Below are 24,548 nucleotides of genomic sequence, written 5' to 3' on the forward strand. Positions count from 1 at the left end.
TTAAGTTTTGGAAAACAATTGTTTGGCAGTTGCTTTTACAAGAAAACCATGCTGCAAACAGCTCCAGACTGCTACAAAGACCTTTCAGGTTGGATTGCACTGAGCAATGCAGGACCAGTGTCAATATCTGAGCATGTAAATCCAGGGCTTTGACATGGTTTACATGTAAATGTGATGCTTGGTTCACACCCCAGTCAGTCTCTCTCCCAAGGAAATCTGTGAATAATTCCAGTGAGGTTTCATACTTTCAGAGAGCCCAAGACAGATGATTTTTTCAGATACAGGTCCATTACCAGTTCAAAAAGGGTTGCATGGATTTGGGCAGGTAATAGAGGAAGCTTAATACTTGTGCATGGAAGGAAGAATAAGTGAAACTGAAGTGACTGCTGAAGCCACGAAGATAAAGCCACATCAGAGTTATTCCTTCTAATGATATCAAGAGGAAACAGATGTCAATTAAGTGTTCTGTCATCACAAATTGCTTCAAAATTTATTTAGAGATAGCATTACCCAAAGAGATACTAGCTTTTCATTTAATCCAGATAACACACTAGATCAACCAAGTCACTAAACCCATTATTGATACACATTATTTTTCATAATAATAAATCACAAAAAAATAATAAGAAATCATAGTTATAGACCAGAACTGTGTAGGTTTTCTCCTGTGAAGTGCTTGATCAACATGAGGGAGGACAAAGCCTTTTCCAGCACTGAATATTGACTCAGCATGGCTCTAAGCATCCTATGCTCACTCCAAAGCACGTGAGGAGCCCACTTTACAGCAGCACTGAAGCACTCCCACCAAGTACCAACCTGTCCCTTTGCAGTGTAATGCTCTTATCTCAAAACTGACAGACCGGATATCATTTGAAACATTATCACCAAATTTCAAGAGAAGCGTAGGACTAAATTGCCAGTGAGAATTTGGGAACGACTGCAATTCACAAGAACAGACAAAGAGTTCAATATTTAATGTGTGCCTAAGAGTTAAGATAGAGAAATGCACAAAATCTTCTTTCTATGAGCTTTATTAAATTTTGAAGATATAAAGTGGACAATAGCAGAACCAAAAACATTCATTTTACAGTTTCAAAGGTCTGCAAACATCCTCTATTTACTCACAAATTACCATAGTTCAGCTTTGAGCAGATTAGATAGGAAGCCTGTGTGGAACACCATGTCACATTATAAAGAGGAAGGAAGCTAGGAGAATTTTGGAACAGAAGAGAGAAAGTTGGGTTTGGTTTTCTTACATAAACCCTCACAAGCGAGTGTCATGGCCTTCCTTTTGCCTGGTAAAGATTTGTGGTAAAGACCATGGGGAAATGCAAATATAGGAAGTAACATCTATAAAATCCTGTTTTCAAATCTCACCACTATCAATACACAGAATTTACTGTTCTCTCACGCTCAGTGGCACAGTATATGCTGAGCTTTCAATGAAAACAGGAAAAAAAACCAACCCTTATTTGCTTTATCTCCAGTATAGGTTTTCAGTGAATTGCAAAGGCCTGAAGTTATGTGTCTGTTTGGGTCTCCTGCTCATGAATTTTTCTCACATGCGCAACTGAACTTAGACTAAAGTAAACTGCTACAGAAAGCACTTCCAAGTACACATAACACGCAAATGGATTTAATCCCTCAGAGTTTAGAACCTAAATTACCTTCAAAAGCGTTGGAGAAATAGGGAACCTGTATGCTAGGATTACATCATGAGGATGACATACAGATATTTCTAGTATGGGGTTCAAAAAAGCCATTCCAGACATGTATTAGTCAAATATTCATTTAACAACCTTTTTTTTTTGTTTTTTGGAGTATTCCAAGTTTTTGCAATAATGAGACTTTAAACTGAGGTTCCAGGTCTGATTGGCTACAGATTAAGTACTGATATAACCTGGGGGAAATTCCATGGTTGAGGAAACACATTCTTGGTGTGTGTCTGAAGTGATGCAAATGTTGAGGATGTGAGGAAGAGGCAGGATCATTATGCAGCACATTGCCTCCTTCCTTGGCCAGTTTGATCATCCTCAGTAGCTGTCAGGCTACACTGTCAGTGCCAAATCAGACAATCATCTCACTTGACTTAACAGCAAGCATCGTTTTGCCTGCAGCTGACTAGAATTCTTCTAGTACTATATAAAGTACTACATCAACTCTTAAGCCTCATACAAAAAGCAGAATAATCCCCATGAGTTTAGTTACAACCTTTCTTGTGGGTTTTGCTCACAGATTTCCTACAGCAACATAAGTAAGTACCAGTTAGCTTTACCCTTGCTTACTCAGAGAGCCAATAGCACATGAAACAGACTGTTAGAGTGTACAGTTACAAAATATACTGTAAGGTATAACTCATTAAAACCGCAGATTATCCTTGCCAGATGCTCAGAATTTGCCAAGCTGAATTAAGTGGGATTTCTAGAACAGAAAGGATAACTTTGGGACATCTCAAAATGGCTAAACAGCTCCAAGAAATCGGATAATGTTTATTTTCCTCCTGCATTCGGCAGAAAAGAAAGAATACTTCCCTCTGTTTCAAGAACACATCAAAATACCTAAGATTACAACCATCAGAAAGACTGGGGATTCTTCCTCACAGCTTAATAGATTAATGGCAGATTCCAGTATTAAGCCTCAATTTTTGCTCTCAAGTATGCATCATGTGCTTAACAAGGAAGAGAAGGGTTGCTCTTCTATGATATCCAGAGAGCAGAGAGAGTATTTGAGTAGTAAGATTGCAGCATTTTGTATTGTTTATGAAGACATTTATGAACATTATTTCCTGTTATCAAAAAGACACAGTGTCTCAAAGTGCTGCTCCCTTTATAAATTCACATTGCTGGAAATACTAAGGGTTCTCTTTTCCACTGGACAAACAGCCTCTGTAAGGTCACACAACCCTCTAGACATAACATAAGGACAAAGACATTTTTGGATGATGATGTTTAAGTGTTCTTTCCACACTTCCGACTTTATTTGTGCTTTCCCTGTTTCCATCATCGTCCGGGGAAGTTTATTAGTAATACAGGATAGGATGATAACAAGCATTAAAATGTTTTGTAGGAGACATTAGACACCCGTGTGGATCTCTGCTGAATGAGACATCAAAGGCTTGCTTATCTCTTCATGCCTAATTTTTTCAGTGTGACTTCTGTGAGATACATTTTGATCTTCTGTATGTAACTGTTCTAGCAATGCATAGCCATTTTGTTCTGTCTTAGGATTCTGAAAGGTTTGTTTCTATTCCCCTGAAATCTGCTTGAAAGACCTATCTACTTTGTAGAAACCCTGTTTATATTGCTTGACAGGATTTTGTATGCAAGTAACAATTGATATGATTCTGAAGGACCAATCCTCCCATTTAAAGGGCTGCTTAGTAAAAATTATTCAGGAGTCTCAGAAATATAATAATAACATCTCACTGACTTTTTAAACCACATTCTTTAATATTATGTTTCTACAAAATTGAAAACTATTTTAATGTATGATTTAGGAGTAAAAGTAAACTACTCACTTCTGAAATAATATTAAAGAACTCTGCAACTCTGAAATTAAAATGGATGTCAGTCTCTTTTCCCAGTTAACAAGGGAAAAGACAAGAGGAAATGGCAGGTTGGGGCAGGGCAGGTTGAGATTGGATATTAAGAAAAAGTTCTTCACTGAGGGTTGTCAAGCACAGCATAAGACTGCCCAGGGAAGTGGCTGACTCACCATCCCTGGAGGTATTTAAAAGATGTGTAAATGTGGCACTCAGGGACAGGGTTTAGTGGTGGACTTGGCAGTGTTAGGGTAATGGTTGGACTCTATATTAGAGGTCTTTTCCAACCTAAACAATTATATGATTTTATAATTCAAATAAATGACACCCATGTGCAAGGAACCATACCTGTTCCTAATACGAACAGAGGAATTAATAAAATGAAACATAATATGATTTTAAAAGAATGAGCATATTTATTCTCTATTAAAAAGAGACAGTACATCAAGGTAAAAAATATAAATATCAAAATCATTTAACAGTTAGCCAACCACCATGACTTGGCAGCAATATTTTGCAAAATCATTGCATAACAATTTTTTCTGGCAGATTAAACTCTACAAAATCCATGATGTGCACCTTTTCTGTTTACATCATAAATCATCCTACAACAGTAAGATAATGTTCTGGCGTATGTATAAAACATCACACAGTAACATGATACATGCTTTATGAAAGCTGGAAAGAAGGAAAGGAGAGAGAATGTCTCTTAATGCTTCCCTTAAACCTTAGACTAAAATTTAAGCAACAGATATTCACTTTTCCATTTGCAGTTCCTTAACACAGACAGCTCCAAGTACACATACAAATACACAAATATATTAAGAGGATTTGTTATAAATAGCTATTGCTTTTGTAGGCAGCTTCAAATATACAATCTTCTGTATCTCTTTAAAAAAATAATGTCCCAGTTCAGTCTATAAAAAATAAGAGTTCATCCACAGGTAAATATTCTTAATTGGAATGTGACTCTGTGAATGTCCCAAAAAGTTTGTCCCAGTGTGTGAAGTAAGGAGCATAGTTTGATTTGAATTTCAGATGGTGGAGATCATGATGTGGTGCTCCTCCATACAATCCAAAAGGCACAAGTCTGTGAGTTGACCATGGGAGGTCATATCCAGAATGGTCCTCCACTGACAAACCAATGTTTACAAGGAAGAAAATCATTTCTGTCAAAGGATGGCATCCCAGGAGCAGCGGGTTTATAGCAGCAAAAAATCCCAGTGAGAGCAACTCCCATACGCTGGAATACTGTGTAGTAAGGGCGAACGTCGACACGTGCTTGTGATGCACCTTGTGGAAGGTCTTGTAGAGCCAAGGCACCTTGTGATGAAGCAAATGCCACAGGAAGTACTCGAAATCAAACAGCAGCAGACAAACTGCCACTTGCAGCAGGACTTCAGGCAGCTCTGGAGCTTTCACTGGTAGATTCATGGGTCTCCAGTACCAGTGCAGAAATGTCACCGGGAAGATCAAAACCACATGGTGATATACACTTTGAATAATGCAAGGCACCATCATTCCGAGGCTTGGATAGTTCTGTGGCTGGATTTTGTATTTTCTCAAATCTGGTAGTCTAATGCTTAAGAAGTCCAGTGCAACATATGGAAGACAGAAAGCCATGTATGCTGTAAAAGAAAACAGCACTGGAAAAAGCGGTGACTTGATCAATGGCTCCTTTGCGGTGACAAAGTCCCAGAGAGGCTGCAGGCATAACCTGCCCTGCTGTCCCTCCATCGGAGAGCTGAGCAGCACTCTCTGTGGCAGGCTGCAGTTCATGCTGGTTGCAGTCTGAGGCAGCTGGCAATCCTGCAGGCTTTTATGCCGCCTGCTGAAGCTCCACCCCAGAAATTTTCACACAGCAATGTGTATCCTTAAAGGGAAAGCTCCCTCTCCTGTCATACAGAATGCAATATAATGCATTACAATCTCAGAACAGAATTAGCTGCCAAGGTTATCAGCAGAGCTCTACCAGAGACTTGCACAGTAGGAAAAACAAGCAGAAGTGCAGAACTCTAATGCTGGAATTCAGAGAAAGAGTTGGAATATCTTCCATTCCATTTACTGCAGACACTTCAAAAGTTGCTGTTTCTTATCAATTTTGAATTGTGCCATCCTTTGCTATCCTTTTGTCTTGATAGATAAGGCAATAAAAATTACCATTGATTTGTTTTTAATGTGACTGCTACCTAAGCTCCAGGTCTGACCTGTGGGTATCTGGTGGGTAATGGCTGTGTGCAAACACACATTTCCTTAATAATCCCTTGGTTATAAAAGAGCCTTAGTTAAAACCTTAAGGAGACCTACAATACACTTCTAGTGTGGATGTGGTGGCTGTGACTTATCTCCATTTAACATGACATTTGAGGTCACATTCTTCTTTATGTACCTGTATCTACTTAACATGGAAAAATTCACCTGACCTGACTAATGCAAAATTGAGCCAACCACTTTTGAAGAACATAAGATCCCCCAGTTACAGGGAAGAATACAGGGTAAAATCTCATTATGCTGAGACAGACGCTTAGCTACCAGTATTATCACATTATTACAATATTCACTCTATATCTCAATGGCTCTATTAGCAGGTTGATATGAAAATCCTCCTTTACCATATATCAAACTAACATATGCATTTAAAAGATCCACCCGTTAGTCCCATGTCCTTTAAAGGACCTTCCTCTGACAACAGGCAAGCACACCACAGGCACAAGCCTGCAGGATTGACTCCAACATTCCTAATTAGCTAAAAGCTTTTAGAGGTAATTGATGGAAGTTTTGATTTAATCACTAAGACATCACTTCTTTTGTGCTTATAGAAAAAGAAAAACAAAGCTTTGAACATTTAGGGAAACAACGCTTGCCATAAGCTTCCTATGAACTCACCTCTTTTGTCAGTAAAGCATTTATTCTAATATTGGAAGTGAGGTCAACTTCCTGGATGACTTTATTAGCCTGTTCAGATGATTTTACTTCTTTTCTAATCAGAAAATAAATCTGATGGGGCAAATGTGAGACTGTATTTCTTTGCTCTTTAATAATTAGATACGATTAATTAGCCGTGACCTTTTCTAAATATGCATGAATTTGTAACACTTAAGTTTGATTTCAGTTTCGACTGTTTTCAATAGATTCTGTTCCCTCCTTAGGCTCCAAGAATTTTACTTAAGTGGTAACATTATCTGTGCTATTATTCAGGCAATCAGTAGGTCCTTGTAGGAGACAGGTTTCTACCTGTTCCACGTATATTTTGGAATTCAGATTCGGTGCTGTTATGAGATTGTTGAATTAATTAATTTAAACCATTAACTGTTGCGAATTAAAACCTGGTGCAAGACACTAATCTAACAGGTGAGGTTCTATATCCAAGAGATTTGTTCTGACTGCATTTTATCCTAACCTCTATTTCACAATAAGGCATTTATAACACGATCACCAGCTGGGTCCAAGAATATTAATGTGATTTCTGTTGATTTATACAGTCGCAATCAGAAATTAACTCTCCCAGATGAGATAAGTGATTCTCTGTTTTATTAGCATTATGCAGGGAATCAATTTATTTTATAATGTATTCCAAATCTCACTAAAGGCAGATTGACATAAATTGCTCAGCTGCCTTAAAGACACTCCAACTAATCCCTACAGATACGTGAAGTCTCCACAAGTTTTAGAGCCATTGCTGCCCACAAGCTATATTTTAAAGAATAGGCATTTTGCCTGCAGATTAGGTCATGGAAAAATATTCTTAAATCCCTTAAGGAAAAATAACGGAATTCTGCAGCGCTGTTTCTAGGACATCCTGCAACACAAAGCCCGAGCACGGCGCAAGCGAGCAGCGCTTACCTGCGCGGCTGGCGCCGCCCGAGCCCGCGGCAGCACCGGAGCTCAGCACCGCAGGGCACGGACCCGCAGCCTCCAGAACGCGAGCCCGAGCCGCCCGGCTGAGCCACCCAACAGCATTCATCACGTATCGACGCTCTGCTAACTCCAGTTTCCTTGTCAGCACAAGGTATGACACAAAAAAAGGCAAAGTACACACAAACCCCTTCCGCACCTTACTCAGCGACACAACCCCAGCTTTTTTCACTCAACGTACAATGCTGCCAAACTTTCCCATGTGTTGCAAGAATCTCTCAAAAACTCACTCCTGCTACAGAGTTTAGGTTGAAGGGCACATAGTTTGGAATGAGGCCCCACAAAGGGTCTTAAATAGATTCCACATGAGCACAAGATGCAAGCACCTACCCCAGGCTGCACTGTTAGGTACAGGCTATACTGTAAACAGCGCAGCCCTACAGCGGGCAGCCGGAAAATGAGGGAAAGTCAGCGGGAGACAAAACTAGAATGGACATATTGAAACTAATGCAGCATTAGAGGGGAAAATTATTTTTTCATCCTCCTGTTCTCTCCCTCTGTATGGTAGCATTATTGTTGTACCAGAGACAAGGCAACATCCCAGAACACGCTGAGCCCTCTACCGGGAAAAGCGTGCTGGGGAGGAGGGCTGGACACTCGCTCGGGACCAGCACCAGGGAAGCAGGGCAGGCACCAGGAGCAGCGGCAGTGCCTGCTCGCGTTTTCAAGGAAGCTGTTACCGTGCTGGCACAGCGCGGCGCTCCCGCCCGGACTCAACTGCCCGCCGAGCCGGTGCGGGGCCGGTGCGGGGCCGGTGCGGGGCCGGTGCGGGGCCGTCCCGCCCGCAGCCCCGCCCGCAGCCCCGCCCGCAGCCCCGCCCGCAGCCCCGCCCGCAGCCCCGCCCGCAGCCCCGCCCGCAGCCCCGCCCGCAGCCCCGCCCGCAGCCCCGCCCGCAGCCCCGCCCGCAGCCCCGCCCGCAGCCCCGCCCGCAGCCCCGCCCGCAGCCCCGCCCGCAGCCCCGCCCGCAGCCCCGCCCGCAGCCCCGCCCGCAGCCCCGCCCGCAGCCCCGCCCGCAGCCCCGCCCGGTCCGCTCTCCCCGCGAGCAGCAGCGCCGCCCGGCGCCCATCCGTGGCCCCGCCGCCGGCTGCAGGATAAAGAAGCCGGGAAACGCTCCTCGGCTCCAGGCTCCAGGGATAACCAACTACACACTGCTCTGCAGCTGCACGGAAGGATGGTAGGCACGGGTCTGTCACAGGCTTTATAGGTGTAATGGGTTTGGAGGGAAGGAGGGCGCTTGGACTCCATCTTAGAGATCTTTTCCAACCCTAAATGATTCTACGAATCTAACCTACAGTCCCCTTCTGTTTAGTGAATCTGCATATTAAAATGCAGGATCTGGATAAAAATAAGCGAGATAAAACTCTCCTCCTCGCATCCCTGGTAAGCAGCTTGTACCCCGAGCCCACAGGGATGCTGAGAATTTCAGGATAAAGAACACCCATTCCTCTTCAGTTTTGATTAAAAACTTTAGCCTAAACACAAAATACTTTTCATAACAGAACCAACACATTTTCTTCTTCAAATTTTTAATCGCCACCTCCCCAACGACGCTTCACTGAAAACCTCTCCAGGCTGTATCAAACATAATCAAAGGTCACTGATATTAGTTTCCAACAATGGCTGATGATGGAAAACTGACAGTGAAGTAAATTGCTAATTCTCAAGCTTTACCTTAACAGGATCCGTTTTCAAAATAATAACCACCAGGAAAATATTCTAAAATCCTTTCATTCAGAATTCTTAACTCGGAATGAGAAATTGATTTGTATTCTCAGCAGCTTACAGACACAATGTTTCCAGAAGAGTCAGAACTTAATGCAGACACTTCCACTCAGAAAGTAAGAATTAGGCAATCCTGTTACAGGTGTGGCTGGTGTCCAACCAACCTTCATAGTTTTTTTTTTCATTGATGATTTCAATTATTTTGGTCACACAAAGTTTTATGAAAATAGGCTGACAGGAAGAAAGGCAAGCTCCTGATGGGCAGTGCTGCAGCATGAGTTTGTACTTTATAACACAATAGAGGGAGAAGACATTATAAATGCTTTCATTACAAGAAAATCTTAGACCAGGAGCCATTTTATTAGGTATCCAAAAACCTATCCAGCCATCAAGGTTTGTCTCTCACATCTTACAGAGTAAGGCCATTTGTAACTTTCAATGATATAAAGGCACTTCTGCTTCATTTGGAGGGGTCTTGTTTGTTTTGAGGGGCTTTGGGGTTTTTGTTTGTTTGTTTGTTTGTATCACTATCAATAATTTCTAGAAAAATTTGTTCCCAAGCTGACAAAACTGTTTCTCTTGCAGGGCCTGAGTAGGAGGTCTGTCTTACCACCTCTTCCTATGCTGAGGCACTTCTGTACTGCTTGAGTTGATGTATAAACTTTTATAAGTGCTATCACTAGCCATGGAATCACTAACCAGTGTAAAAAGGCTCTATGTGGAGCTAGTGCATCATTCAGTACACTCCACCATCCTCAGGCCTTCTGCATGAAATGAACACTGTAAATACACTTGCAGATGACTGCTACAAAATCCTTGTGAAGCTCCAAGCAGAACATGAGGACAGAACCTTGTCTTTCTGTCTGTGTTATCCCTGATGCACCTGATTGTTGTACATCTCTCAGTCAAAGTCATGGACCATGGATTCTCTTCAGCTGCACACAGGTCTGTGAGTCTGAGATCCATCAGCTGAACAGGGACTACTTTCTTCTGCCTTTCTAGAAGTCACTAAATGCTGAGACCAAGCCAGCAGAAAGTGTCCCATGCCCTCTGTTAAGCCAGTGCACTTCTATACTGTCCAAAGTTGATGTTCAAAGCCAACCTTCAACAGCACATACATACCTGTAACACAGAGGTCCACAGAACAGGCACTCAGCATTTAAGATCTGCTTAGAAAAATGTACTATTCATCACTGAACACTTAATTCCTTAATTCCTCACAGGTGATTCTAAATAGACCAAGCTTCTCACTCGTCTCCCCTGTGTTCAGGGTGTCTTATTTTGCACAATTCTTTCCACTGGCACCTCTCCAAGTTTCTGTCACACAGTACCTGCAACTTCAGGGAGCCAGGAAGAACTAAAGCAGCTCACCATTTCCATAACTATCCCTACTCCAGTGAAGCAGAGAAGCTCCATAATGGATTTCGTGTAAAGCTTCCAGTATTCTGGCTTTATTTCCAACTACACAGGGTGTTCATCAGCTGACAAAGGTGGCAACACATAGGATTTAATACTCTCTACTGTATTTAGGATTTAATACTATCTCTACTGTCTCGACTGCACAACTACAGTATGTACAGAAAGGTATAGCCTGAGCACATTTATTACTGAAGGTGACACAGGTCAAAAGCTGGTTCATGTGTACTGTGGCAAAGATTAGCTCCCTGCCTTACTATGTGATTAAATGCCATTTATGAGATTACCAGACAGTCTGTTATGCAATCCAATTACCCAGGGTTTAAGACTGTGATACAAGAAGCTTTCCACCATGTCAGTGGTTTAAAAGAAGCCTCACCTGAAGGCTTAGAAAATTACTCTGTCTTGTGAGTAATTATTTACAATTATTACCTTACTTAAAAGTCTCAGAGAAGTCCACCAAAATAAGAATGGGCTTTTAAGCTTGGGAAAAGCTTCTTTCAGGGAAAAAGTAAAATAGAAGTTTACTTAACTATTTTACTTTTTTCTGTACTTGTTCTATGGATTAATAGTTGTGAAAAATAGACTTGGCTTTCTGAATTCTGTCCCAAAGACTCCCATGCATTCACGAAACAGGAAGTGAAACACCACACCACTCCAAACTCCAAGCAGGTCTCATGTTTATTGAAATAGCTCAAGCTTAATAAACATGATGCACATGGCTCTTCCCACACCACATACCCTCACAACTGTTAAATTAGCCACACTGGATTCCTACAGAAGCTTCCCTTCAGCACAGCAAAGTAAAGCACACCTGGTTGTGCTTTACAAAAGACCAAAGTCTCATAAACCAATGAACCAACCACTTCATCCCTAAACAACACCTGACAATTCCCTGAGTCTGAATTACGAATAATAAAAAAAAATACCCAAAGAAACAAGTCAGAATTTACAACCTGTGACTATTTCTGCAAATTTTTTTTATTTTTTGATTTTTTTTTACAAAATAAGTTTGCCTCTATTTAAAATGCATTATTTCCTATGATGTGTAGAAAGGCTCTTTATTCTGTTGGGATTACTGAGGAAATCTGAGTTGAATCCAACTATGGCACAGAAATTATCATCTGGACTGAGGCAACTGACTCTGGAGATCGTTCATTTGGCACAGAACTTCAATGCATCTCAGAGAAACCAAAGTCCAATGGAAAGAGCTCCAAAGTCAGCCCCCTGAGGCAGATGTGAAGCCTCTTCCCCATTAAATGGGTCTTAGCCCCAGTTTGAAGTAGACAAATTGAGCTGTTGTAATACTGTCAGGCTTCTCCAGGCTATTATTTAGTTCCTGAACACAATGGTGGGGAGCACCCTGTAAGTGATTAAGAAGTAAACAGATCTTCAATGCAGCAGATGATTAAGGGGAAAAGTCCACAGAAATTAAGTCGCTCAAGTTGTAGAATTAATGCTTTGGCTCTTCTCTCACCAGCAGTAGACTGGGGGAGCTTGTTTTCTAGTTAGTGGTCAGTGCAAAACACAAGCACGTTACATCACTCTCCTTGAAAGCCAGAGCCTATTGACAAAGTTAACTGAAAGTGGTTTTGTTTGAACACTACTCTTGTTCCAGGAATCTGCCAGAGCAAATTGTGACCTCTATCCACAGCTGGTATGTGAAACACTACAGGCTTCAGGGACACCATCAAAGCAAGAAAATGCAGCAATGAATCAGTCCCAAAACTGGAGATTTTAACTCTCAGTGCTTTCTCTGGCTTCACCACAGTTCTTCTGGGCAATATTGAAAAGGGAAGTAATCTGATTTTATGTGATTGGCTAAAATAATACCACAGCAAAAAGTTACTAAGTGCTCTGTAAAGTGCCAGCACCAAATAGGTCACTGCAGTACAAGAAGTACTTCTCAAAGGTACTTAGAAATGGCCACATACTGAGAAATGGCTGTGTTTTACGCACAGTGAAACACTTGTGGTAAGTGTCAAACACCTGAGGTGCTGAATGGACTAACTTATCTAATTTGTCTTTCAGACAGGTGACTAAATTTATGTGCACATGACATACTCTTTTTGTGCTACTGCTGTGTTTTGAGTACCATGCCACTGTGTGCAAAATAAGCAAAATACTGTGAAGAGAGAGAAATAATACTGAGAAAAAGCAACCAAATATTAATCCAATTTAGTAGTCATTGCTGGTATTTTAAAAATGCATCATCCTAAGCAATGTAGCGTTATTGCCTGAAAAGTGTATTTTCCAAAAACTGACAAATTCCTGGTGAACCAATACCCATATCAGTTTAGAGATAACTTCCTAATCATTTTAATTATTTCATTATACATGCGGTAAGGTGCATCAAGGCCCCAGATGAAATCCAAATGTTCCCACTCTGGAATGTTTTTGTGGTAAACCAAATTAGTGATCTGAGTGAGCAGCATAGCAACATCCTTTGGGTCTGCCAGCCAGTCTTGTCCACCAGTCCACACTGCAGTTGGTACAGTCATCTCTTTTATTTTGTAGAAAGGAGGAGTAGACTGAGGAGAGGGAAAGTGAAAACAAAGCATTAGAAAAAAGAAATCTTCAGTGTGATCCTACACTGCCAGTGCAACATACTAGCAACTGCAAGAATGTGTCAGATAATCATTTTCTCTCTTGGACAGCTAGAGATGGAGTCCTGGACCAACCAAAAATGTAACTGCAAGAATCCTGCAATATTATAGCATGTGAAGAAGTAAAGATGTGGTTTGAGGAGTTTACAGACAGCAGGGTAGCAGGACCTCAGAGAATGCAAAAATGCATTCCATTCAAGATATCTCAACTCTAATCTAAGGCCCGAAGTGACTCTCAAAGTATGATATTGCAGTATTTTGCAGTCACTAAGAGACAAGGGGCAAAATATTTTTGGCATTGTACAGCAATTTAGAAACAAAAATTCATGGAGACTAAACAGACTAAAGATAAACAATACACATGAACTGACAGCCTGTGCCTTATGATGAGAAGTGCAGGGGGATCTCATGATCTAGACTGGCAGGACTTCCCCTCAAGGAAGTGTGTGCCACCACAGCTTCATATCCAAATGTGAGCCCCACACTGACTTAGGAGTGCCTCTGAGCTCTGCAGTCCCAGCTGGTTTCTATTTTTGTTGTTTTGGAAAAAGCAGATCTCCATTCTGGTTATTGGATAACACCAACAGCTCTTTAGCATACAGCATAAATATAGCAGCCAGAGAAGTGCCCAAGGACTATTTTCTGTGACACTCTAGAATTATAAATGTAGGAGATGTCTACCTGGTTATAGTGAGCCATATTTGCAGCTTTGCTTCCCCAGTCATAAGCTTTGAGCTCCCCAGTCCTCACAGCCTAGAAATAAAAAAATACACATATAAAGAATTGCAACACTACTACCAGAAGAGCTAAAAAGTGTAGTCATCTGGAGAACAGGCAACCTACACAACAGTGTAATGCCAAATATTAACAAGGACAAGTGTCACTGCTTTTCCCAGTGTCACAGAAATGGAAAACATTAACATTCAATACCATTAGACTTTGTCCCTTAAGATTTCACACTCTCTCATAGCAATGGTAGAAAAGATTAAGGAAAACAGCTTAATGTATCCAAAGCCAGGATGTGGAAGCTCCATGTTTACTTCTGAAATATTTACCTTGATATCTAAATGTATATAAATAAAGCAGGGAGCTTTCTTAGCAAGCCTATTCTGCATAATTTACCATCTACTATTTTTTCAGAAACAGAAGTTTATATACCAGGGATCTGGAAAAAATCTTCGCAAGTTTCTGAGCCAACCTTTGAACAGCTGTGTACAGTAGAACACCCTGTCTCTGATGAGGTGACCAAATCCAGCTACAAGATCACAAGCAGCACTGACCACTGATTCCATGGGAAATGTCTCACCTGTCAGCCTGCTGACCAAGCTTTAGGCACAAGAGCATCACAGGCATGAAACTGTGCATTGAGACAAACATCAAAACATACTAACAAAATATCAAATTAAGCCAACAGAATAGAACAGAAAATTTGCTACTTTTCACTGGCTAAAAATAAAACCTGTAATCAAAACAGGTTTTGCTAAAAGGGAAACAAATACTCCTTACACCATCTGTCTGAGGGAAGTTATTCTGCTGTATTTTTTTGTTGATTGAAATACTTCCAATTCCAATCTTTTCAAAGAAATAGGGAAGAGGGGTGAACCACTATAAATCCTCATCATGAAAGCAGCTGCAGTGAACAACTGCCATTCTAACTTCTGACAATTCCAAATTTCACTTGGGCTAGGCTGCAAATATATTTTGGCATTTTATTTCACTTAAATATCTGACACATCAACATTCTACAAACAAACCGGAGTCATGGGCACTTCAGATTCTGGAAACCCTACCTGGCTCCAGTGGATCATGTTTTGTACAGATGTTCCTGCAGGGCAGTGTGTAGAATACACATCCACTCGGCTCTGCAACAAGATCATTAACATGGTTTACTCCTCCTCACAGGGCATCAGTTCTACCCCCCTGTTGCTTCCTGAACAACAAACTATTCCACTCCACTTAAAACTGTTATAAACAGAAGTTAACTGGAGTCATACATACAGATGAGATAAGTTAAAACATTTGGGGGATTAATTGCATTAAACAACAGAACTCTCAAGCTGAATTTTAAACTTAATAATGGTATCCCTTAAGCATTTTTAATATATTCAGTCAATACTGTGTTAGAGTTCACAATAACTTAGTTATTAAAGAAAGTCACTGAAACACACCATATTCAAATTTCTCTCATTAAAACCACATAGGAGAAAGAATAGGTTGCCACAAAGGTCATCGAGTATTCTGTGGGTGCAAACATGGGTAGCAAGCCACTTCAGCAAGAAATTCTGAGGGAGGAATTGCTTCTTTCCAAACATATCCTACAAAATGAAAAACACATAAGACAAACATGTAATTGCACAGAATGACCTATTTTCAGTTTTTATACTACAACACTCTTGAGGTAATTATTTGCTTTTGCACTGGTGACAGGTGTGTCATATGAAAATCATTGATCTCCTTATCAGCGTTGTCATGGTTAGTGCTTCTGCTACAAATGGTGCAGCACATTAACCCCACAAAGAGTGCATGGGGACTGGGAAAATCTTGCAAGAATTACAAACCTAACCTCAAATTCAAATAAATTTCCAATTCAATAATTTACAGTTATATTGTACAGCTTTTTGTCATCAGATTGTTTCAGGGTAAAGTATGTTAAGCTCTGCCTGCTAATTTTAAATGGCTTTGTACTTCCAACTTCCTCTCTTCAAACCATGAGAGAAAACAAGTTGCATGAGATGTGGTGACCTCTTCCTCTTTATGGGTATTTTTAAATTGTTCAAGGATTTTAAAATGTCCCACTGAAAACTTCCTTAAAAGTGACACAGTTCTTTAAAGATGTGACTGACCCAGGGGTTTGTCACTGTCAGGTTCTCCCTGCACTCCAGTTTTTGGCAAGTCACCATGAGAATCAAGTTCCTCAGCACAACATGAACATCTGCACAAGGCACTGATCAGCTGCTAGTCTCATTAGACAAAGTCCATTATGCAAGGAACAGGAGATCACAATGATTAGTGTTGCTTTTATGTTCACTGCCTTTAGAGCAAGGAAGCAGTACTACAGACAGACTTTAAATCGGTACAAGCTAGATCAGAAGGGGGTTTATGTCACAGAACAAACAGCTCTGTGTGGGAATCTCCATGGGTGGTGGAAAGAAAAGTGATGGTTAAAACTGACACACAGCAGGGTGTTCACAATGTCTGACTTCAGGCACTTACTGCAGCCTGCCTCATTCCCCTTGATGTTAATGGGGAAGAGGTAAACTCATCCAGAGGATGATTCACAGAATCTAAATAAAGCTGTTGATCTTAATCACCCTCTGAAGGATCCTCTCCCAATACTAAATGGCTGATTGTGAAACAAATCTGTTAAAGTTCATGGACAATTCATGAACTGTATTCTATATAAAGATATTATACAACTCTTCTAAAACAGTGACTAGTTAGTCATATGACTTTCCTAGCTTAAATTCCAGAAACATATAAATGGGAGAACAATTTTATGCCACCTATTAAGCTGTAATTGTAAACTACTACTTTAAACCGATGCAGATTGTCTCACTAGACAGTAATAAAGCTACAGAAGACACTGTTGACTTCAATAGCATCATTATGGAAAAACTGACCCAGAATCCTTATCATATATTACTCTCTAATCCACAGCTATTAACATTCTTTCCTATGCTATTTTCAGATAGAAAGGGACATACCTCACTTACAGTAAAATACAAACCTTGAGCAGCATGTCAGGAAACAATCCCAATTTTACCAGAGGGCTAGTAGCAAACTTGACTGTAGCTACTGGTGCCAAGGCAAAGAACATTTTGATTTTCTTAGCCAGCTGTGGCAAAGTTGAAAAAGCAACAAAAGCTGTAAAAAATACAAGAACAATTAACAAATGTCACTAACACAAGTTAGATAAGAATTTACCTGGTAAAAATTCTACAAAAATCTATGAGAAATTGTGCAAAAGTATCTTTAAGATTAATAGTTTAACTATATTGAAATATCTAGGATTAGGTTAAATAATGCAAATTAACCTAGTTACTACAAAGCCCAAATTAAACACAGTAATTCAGAAGATTTACTTTCTTCCAGAAAGCAATTTAATGCTCATTAACCTTTCTTCTACAAGAAGGTCTAAAGCACATGAGCCAGGCCTTACATGCAGCAAAATATTCTGGAAATGGGAATCTTTGTTCACTGTGTCTGATGAGTCTAATTTTTTATGCATTTTTTAATAGAAGCTGTACTGCCAGCTACCTGTGACTTCAATTTATCAGACCAACAGCTTTCCACTTTCAAATAAACACAGAAAGAGTACATCTTTTCATTTTCATGCTGACTAATATTCCAGAAAGCCACTAAGAACCAAAAGCAGTAGTTTTCAAGTGCCCTAGTTTTTAATCACTAAACCACACATGTGCAACTTGATGCAATTTCAAACACAATATATTCTAATGAATGCATCTCTCCACATACCCATTGTGGTGCCCTGTGAATGACCAACGTAAAACACTTGTTCCTGGCCAGTTTTCTTCAAAATAAAGTCCACAGAGGCTGGAATGTCATACTTAGCCATTTCATCAAAGCTACAAAGCAAAGACAAAAAGTTAGTTGTGTAAGAAACCAGCAAGGAACAGCTGCACAGAACTTTTCTGCACAGATCTGTTGTGTGGACATAAACAAAAGCTTCTTTAGGATGAAACAGAACTCTGATGATCATGTTTTCAGTTTTCTATTGACCACCTATGAGTTTCAGCACACGAAACTAACCTCAAAACTCCCCCTTACTATCCCTCATCTGGTTACATGTGTGACACCACATTTAACCACAAAAAAATATTCTGCCAGTTCACAATGTGACTGGATAGCAAAACAAGGATACCTGAAAACCCAGAATTCTTCCTGCTTCACTGTGAAGTGTGTGTGTTTCCTGGACCAGGTGTTCCCTCTGCTGTTTCCCAGCCATACATCATAGCCAGCATCTGCCAGCATAAAGCCAAGGCTGTTGTAATCCAAGTTTGTGATCCAGTTGCTGGCATCTGCAAGCAAACCATGCTGCAGAAACACAGCAGGCCTTGGACCTGAAAGAGAAAGTTTGTTAGCCGTTGCATACACAAGAATAAGTCAAGTGAGCTATTGAAAGTCTGTTTTAGATTTGCACTTGAGTATTTAATCTACTTGACTTAATCTACTAAGAACAGCAATTTGTATAATGGTCATAGTGCCATGAAATCACATGCTTTTTCACCTAAGTCTATTTTTTTATCATTTAAAGTTTTAAACTAGCAACGTCTTAGTTTCATCACTTGAAGCTCAAAACAGATATGTGTGCAATAAATAAACACAAGACAAGCAGGAGCTACAAGAAAAATATAGGTAGCCCTTACAACTGTTTCAAGCTCACAGACTCAGAAAAGTGGCCCAAAGACAGTGGCAGTTTTAATACTTATGAACTTTGCTCTGCCCCTATATGTGGGGAAGGCATTCCCACATATGTGCTACTGAGGTCTTTGCTTTCCAGTCAAAGCAGTGCCAAACTACTGTACTGAGCTGTGGAAATCTCTGCAACTGGTACTGGTATCATCTCTGTGCAACACCCTTCCATCACCAAAGCTCTGGCAGAACCTGAGGAGCAGTTCAATAGCCAACAAAGGAATCTGTGTTCCAGAGGACTTTCTCCCCTTAATTTAACTAGTTATAAGAACCACAATTAAGACCCAGGAGAATTTAAGAAGACTCTCTTGCCTTCCCCATCCTGAAAAGGGACACGGCACCTCTATGTGGAATACAGATTTAAAAACTGAAAGTTCCTGCTTCTACCTGAAGAAAATCAATTAACAGCTAATCCCTTAGATTAGATGGCCTTCAGAAACTACAAAGACCTGTCTCTGGTTCTCACAGTAGCACAGGTGTTTTGGCTTTTATTTCTGCTCTGAACACTGAAAATAGGCGACAGACAACCAGCTCAATGCCCGAGACTACTCAGGAATTTACCTCCTCCAGTGACATATCACTCTGCCATGATACAGACTCACACAGTACTTCCTCCATTGATAATTTAGACTTGGATCTTTCAGCAGAAACAGGTAAATCATAACTCCTAGTCACCTATATCATTCATCACAGGTCATGTCCATAAATGTTTCCTGCAAGTTTCACATTCCAAATTAACAATACTCCCCTTTTCTGGAAATCTCTATACTTGTGGCAAGGAACCTTTTAAGTGCCTGCTTTTCCCACTCTGTTAAAAAACCCACATGGAATACTGTCCAGGCAAACACAGCAAGTCCCCAGCAGTGCCCAACTGGCACTGGTGACAGTACAGTTCAACATAACTATTTACTCTGCTGCACTAATACCTTGTTGTCTTATAAACAGGACTGTCAAGCCTCCAATTGAATTTCTTTTCAGTAATGTTCCACTTCCCACTGGCACCTTCCTCCCTTTTATTAAACTCATATCAACCAACTTCTGAATTTTTGAAGAACAGCCTCTCCTCAAGCTGCTATCGCTTGTTTTGTAACATTGGAAGGGGAAAACTGTTTAACTGCCTTAATGCTTTAATTCTGTCCTCATAACCTCCAATATCTGCCAGTTCCTTTTTCACTTTACCAAGCAGTCACCAGATCTCCACGTGAACTGCACAATCATATGACAAACTGACTTGCATAACAATAATGACTTTCTATCACCTATGATCCTAAAAACCCCAGAATGGAAATAAAAAAGGTGGGTCCTTAAACTACCCAGCATAGAACATTTCGTCCTCTTCACTACAAGAAGCTGAAGACAGATTTATTTCCATGCCCTTCTTACCCATGCTATGCAGTTTTTTACTAGTAAAACAAAAAATCCTTGATGTTTTGCTTTTAGGTTCTCTGTACATTTCCTTTTTTTTTTTTTTTTCTCCTGAAGAATGGTGGGCTTTGTTCCAAAGCACCATGTGATACATAATTCCAAGGAATTCCATTCACATTATGCAGGTATTGCAAAAGAAAAATACAGCATATATATGCTAAGTCAGCAGTAACACATCATTGGTATCTTTCTCAGGAAAGATACCAAGTCTATAAAAACTTAGGATCAACATGAACTTTGAAATCTTCATTCTCCCAGAAGCTCATACTTCCACAAATGTGGCCAGTGATCCTTGTTTTCTCAAATTAAAGCACTGCAAAACATGAACTTGGGGTCGAGGGCGGGGCAAGGAGTATGTGGAGAATTCCCAGAAGTCAGGAAACTTCTGTTTACTTATGTCAACAATTAAGGATTTAACAAAACCACAGATACAAAGGCAGCCTTTTTCCTGTGGGCATCTCTGAAATTAAATACAAAGATACCTGACAGTTTTGAGGGGGCTCGTCCATGCATTGATCTTTACACACTCCTTGTGAAAGACAACAGACAGTGCAAACATCCTAACTCCTACAAAACCAACAGATAAGCTCAGGAAGGCTGTTGCTTGGCCTCTGACAGGGGAGAGGGTTTTTCCACAGGTCTCGTTCACACCCAAGGCTATAGGACAACCATAAATTTCTTTTGGGAGCTTCATGTTTTTACCTGTAATCCTAGGATTTTTTCAGTCCAAAGTATTCTGAGGCAATCCTTAGAACACAACTTCTATGCAAATGGGCTGCTGTTATATGAATTTCTGTGGGAGCTTTTATAAGGGATAGTGGCAAGACTGATAAGAATTCAACCACTGCACAGACAATGTTAATTCCATACACAGTGTATGAGGACAGCAAGTCAAAAGGTATCTGTCTCTCTTCTTCACATCTGTCTCGTTTTTAAAGCATTCTATCGTTCAGTCCTCACAAAAGCCTTTGCCCATATTGCTGCCTTGTAATGTTGAGCTTACATTACCACTATTCTCTCTGTCCCTCACCTCCTCACCTGTACAATCCCTGCATTTCCTCCATGGTCTTAAACCATAGCAGTCCTTAATCTTCTTCTGGATTGTTACAGGAACAAAAGTTTTATAATGCAAAGACAGCATTTTCATTTTTTCTTTTCCCAAACAGACATAAATCTTACCTTCACTTCCTTCACGGCCTTTTCTTCCATAAGGTATTCTATTAATGGAAAGAATATATCCATCTTCTGTTGTCACTTCATATTCCTCACTAGGGTATCCTCTGAAGGTAATAATTTCGCTCTGAGGAGAGAAAAGAAACCATCTTGGAACCAGACTGGCAGGCTCCTCAGTCCACTAATACATGCAAAGTACCATGGGTTTCTTCTAATGACTGGAATGTGGAATTCAAGGGTCTGGTAGTAATATGCCATCTGCCTATCCAGCACATTTTCTTAGTAAGACTTCCCAGTACAGACTCAGGAACTAGCCAGACTGAATCCTAGGAATCTGCAAGGATTCCCTACACTGTCGCAGCCACATGGGGCTTACAGCGAGAAAGAAGATGGAGTGTTGAAAAGGAGACTATGGTAACAGGGCAAAACACCAAGAGCCAGATTTGTCAGACAAAAATTGAAACTGTCTGCTCTCAAGAAAAAAAGTAATGTACAAGTGAAGACAGAAGAGAGTCACTGGCACGACTGCAGCATATAGAAGGAGAGAAGGATGTGTCATTTCTTACCTTTCTCCTCAAAACTTATACCCAGTGCAGAGCTTTTAAGTGACTTTAATGTCAAAGCAAACAAGAAAATAATACTAAAAATCCTCACACCTGTTAAATGCTATGATTTCATTATTAGGTTTAATTTCTCGTCTCTTATGTCTTGGGCTTTATGTTATTATATTTTGATGCAGCTCCACTAGGGCAGTGAACTTGCTATGTCATTGGTTTTATATCAACCATGCCTTGAGAACATCTAAGAAATGCAAGACATGATCAGAGTTCTTCTCTTAGACTGTTGGGCAAGGAAGAGAAGAATTTAATTAAGCATGCTATTTATTTTAAATATATCTTTAATTATTCACAGTGACATTAACATTCCAAAATTATTTTAAGGCTAAGTGTTATTGCAATGCTATTAGCCTTAGACTAAATTATTATTTTCAGTCCTTTATACTGTATTTACATGATCCAAGCACTTCTTATACAGCTTAAGCATTTCTATCTTGAAGCATCTTCTCACACACATGAAAAACTGGCACAGTTTAGATAGGGCAGAGGAAAGAGCAACTAATATCGGCTATCAACAGGAAATATTTCAGGAGGAGTTAAGAGAGTAAATCCCAGACGGGGAGACAAGCAGTCGTGGGTAAGAACCCAGGAGCATGGTGCTGGGAACTTCACCGTGCCCCACAACATGCGCTTTGACAGCGGTTCCGAAAGACAGTCGCTAGCAATAATCCACGGGTCTGCGCCAGAAGAAATGCGAGAGAAAGAACTAATAAAGGCGACAGCGGACCAAGAGCACCTGGAAGGAGGTGCAGAGGAAGAGTGGGTGTGATGTGTGGGTGCGAGCTGGCAGGTGTGCGGAGCCGGCGGGGCTCCCCGCGCTGCCCAGCCCGCCCAGCCCGCCCGCCCGCCGCAGCCCGGCCGCGCCACTCACGATGTTCATGTTCGTTTCGGGGTCCACATTCCTCCTCCCTGCGGCGAGCGCGCCCGAGCCGCCGATGCTCTGCAGCAGGAGAGCAGCGAGCACCAGGCCCCGCATCCTCGTCCTACGAGCGGGAGCCGGGGCACGGCGGCCAAGCAGGACGGCCGCGAGCGGGCCCGCTGGAGGCTTTTGTGCCGCCCCTCGGTGACAGGGGCGGGAGCAGCGGCGCGGCCGGGCCGGGCCGGGCCGGGCCGGGGAGCCCCGCGGGTCGCGGCGCGCGGGGAGCGGCGGGGGCGGCGCTGCCGGGCCGGGCGGGGCTCAGCCCACACGGCGCGGCCCTATCGCCGGGGCCGCGGCGCGGCCTTGGGCCCGGCGTGATTCAGCGTTTCCGCAGCAACGCTGTGCGAACCCTCCCGCCCCCCGGGCTCCATTTCCAGCAGCCTTGCAGCCTCCAGAACGGCGGCCGTGAATTTGGGTCTTCTGCATGTGCTCCGCCTCCGGAGCCTCGGAGCGCGCACAGTTGGGCCCTGCCAGCTCTGTGCCGTGCTCCGCAGCGGGCTCCGCGCACAAAGCGGCGGCAGCAGCAGCGAGGCGGGCGGCGGAGCTCCCGCGTCCGGAGCGAGCATCCCCGGCGTGCCCGCGGGGCCCGACACCTGCGCCTGGGCACCGCCCGCCCTTCACAGGGCCCGACCGCCGCTCCTGCACACACACACCGCCATCCGGCACCTTCCAGCGCTGTCTGAGCTTATCCAGCCTTATAAGAACGGGCTTCCATGCGTGCAGGGTTGCCGCCACAGCTTCCTGCAAACCCCTGTCATCTTCGTGCTCTGCGGCAGCTGATTTGCAGCGCTGCGTTGCACAGCTGTGATTTCCCGGAGAAGCGTGTCTGTGGTCAGGGGATGTGTGACCGGGCTTGCGAAAACTTGGACCGAATTCAATCCTTTAAAATAAATATTCTGTTACTCTGCCCATTACCGTGGAGCAATATCCATAGTATAACACAGAAAGCTGATACTAAATACACAGTGATAGAGCAAGAGGGTGTCCAGAACAGAAACGTTTCTGTTTATTTAGAAAGCATTAAGATTTTAATTGAAAAATCATAGAAGCTTTCATAGCATCCCCATGTTTTGATATGTGGATATGTCACTAGATACAGAAACACTGCATGTTTCTTTGCATTCCTGGCTGTCATTTCTTAAAACTGTTTGATTTTAAAGAACTTGGGTGGGATAATTATCACTCAGTGATTCACTTGAGATTTTTTGTCAAATTAATTACGGGTAACTCTTCCCTGCTAAGGGAAAACCCAAATTATAAAATGCCACAATTGGTGCTGTCAAGCATAGCAATTATATGCTAACCTAGGCTAAATGGGAACCACTGTAAAATAGGATATGTAAAGGGAGCCTGTAATTTACTATGTTATAGTTAATTTACATTATTTTTAAAAAAGGAAAACTGCATTTCTGGCAATTGTTTGGCTGACCTAATGCTTCCAGGGGGAATTCTTTGTCAGCATGTATCCATTTCAGCTCCAAGGAAATATCCAGATTGGAATTTTCTTTCATAAAATGTGTAGATATGTTTGAAGACATTTCTTATTCTTCTGTATGTACAACCAAAGCCTTTTTATTAAATATGAATGCATTTGTTATTCCCAGCCCATTTCCGGACATGTTTTCCGAGAAGGTTCTGCATTTGCTGCTGTGCAGTGCAGCTCTTCCTGAGAGCAGTCAGCCCAGCTACAGCTTGCTCTGAAGTGAAAGCAGCAGAGCTGTAGAAAGATTTCTGAATTTTCCTGCTACAGATGGCGCAGAAAGGCTTTGCATAAGTGTTCT

General features: G+C 41.6%; 2 protein-coding genes and 1 long non-coding RNA gene across 3 annotated transcripts; 1 reads left to right on the forward strand and 2 right to left on the reverse strand.

The window, feature by feature from the left end:
• Positions 1-3,934: 3,934 nt before the first annotated feature.
• Positions 3,935-8,212, reverse strand: CH25H (cholesterol 25-hydroxylase). Its single transcript, XM_064430808.1, has 2 exons — positions 7,385-8,212; positions 3,935-5,436 (listed from the first exon to the last, which is right to left on the reverse strand). Exon 2 carries the CDS (start codon positions 5,318-5,320, stop codon positions 4,496-4,498), a length of 825 nt encoding a protein of 274 aa, XP_064286878.1. The 5' UTR covers positions 5,321-5,436; positions 7,385-8,212; the 3' UTR covers positions 3,935-4,495.
• Positions 8,213-8,523: 311 nt separating this feature from the next.
• LOC135306583 (uncharacterized) lies at positions 8,524-11,931 on the forward strand. The gene is made up of 2 exons (XR_010367378.1): positions 8,524-8,630; positions 9,764-11,931. It is a non-coding gene; the product is annotated as an uncharacterized LOC135306583 (long non-coding RNA).
• On the reverse strand, positions 11,258-23,013 carry LOC135306581 (putative lysosomal acid lipase/cholesteryl ester hydrolase). The gene is made up of 9 exons (XM_064430809.1): positions 22,720-23,013; positions 21,238-21,358; positions 18,083-18,281; positions 17,677-17,786; positions 16,928-17,064; positions 15,369-15,515; positions 14,991-15,062; positions 13,882-13,953; positions 11,258-13,125 (listed from the first exon to the last, which is right to left on the reverse strand). Exons 1-9 carry the CDS (start codon positions 22,822-22,824, stop codon positions 12,886-12,888), a joined length of 1,203 nt encoding a protein of 400 aa, XP_064286879.1. The 5' UTR covers positions 22,825-23,013; the 3' UTR covers positions 11,258-12,885.
• Positions 23,014-24,548: the final 1,535 nt, after the last annotated feature.

This window comes from Passer domesticus, chromosome 8 (assembly GCF_036417665.1).
Source record: "Passer domesticus isolate bPasDom1 chromosome 8, bPasDom1.hap1, whole genome shotgun sequence".
Lineage (NCBI taxonomy): Eukaryota > Metazoa > Chordata > Aves > Passeriformes > Passeridae > Passer > Passer domesticus.

Bases quoted from the DNA above. Each gene is read 5' to 3' on its own strand.
- LOC135306581 (XM_064430809.1), bottom strand. From the start codon at position 22,824: ATGCGGGGCCTGGTGCTCGCTGCTCTCCTGCTGCAGAGCATCGGCGGC. The intron at 17,787-18,082 runs GTATCCTTGTTT...TTTGCTTTGTAG, and splicing joins GAAGAATTCTGGGTTTTCAG to CTTTGATGAAATGGCTAAGT. The intron at 17,065-17,676 runs GTATGTGGAGAG...TATTTTTTACAG, and splicing joins TTCACAGGGCACCACAATGG to CTTTTGTTGCTTTTTCAACT.
- CH25H (XM_064430808.1), bottom strand. From the start codon at position 5,320: ATGAACTGCAGCCTGCCACAGAGAGTGCTGCTCAGCTCTCCGATGGAG.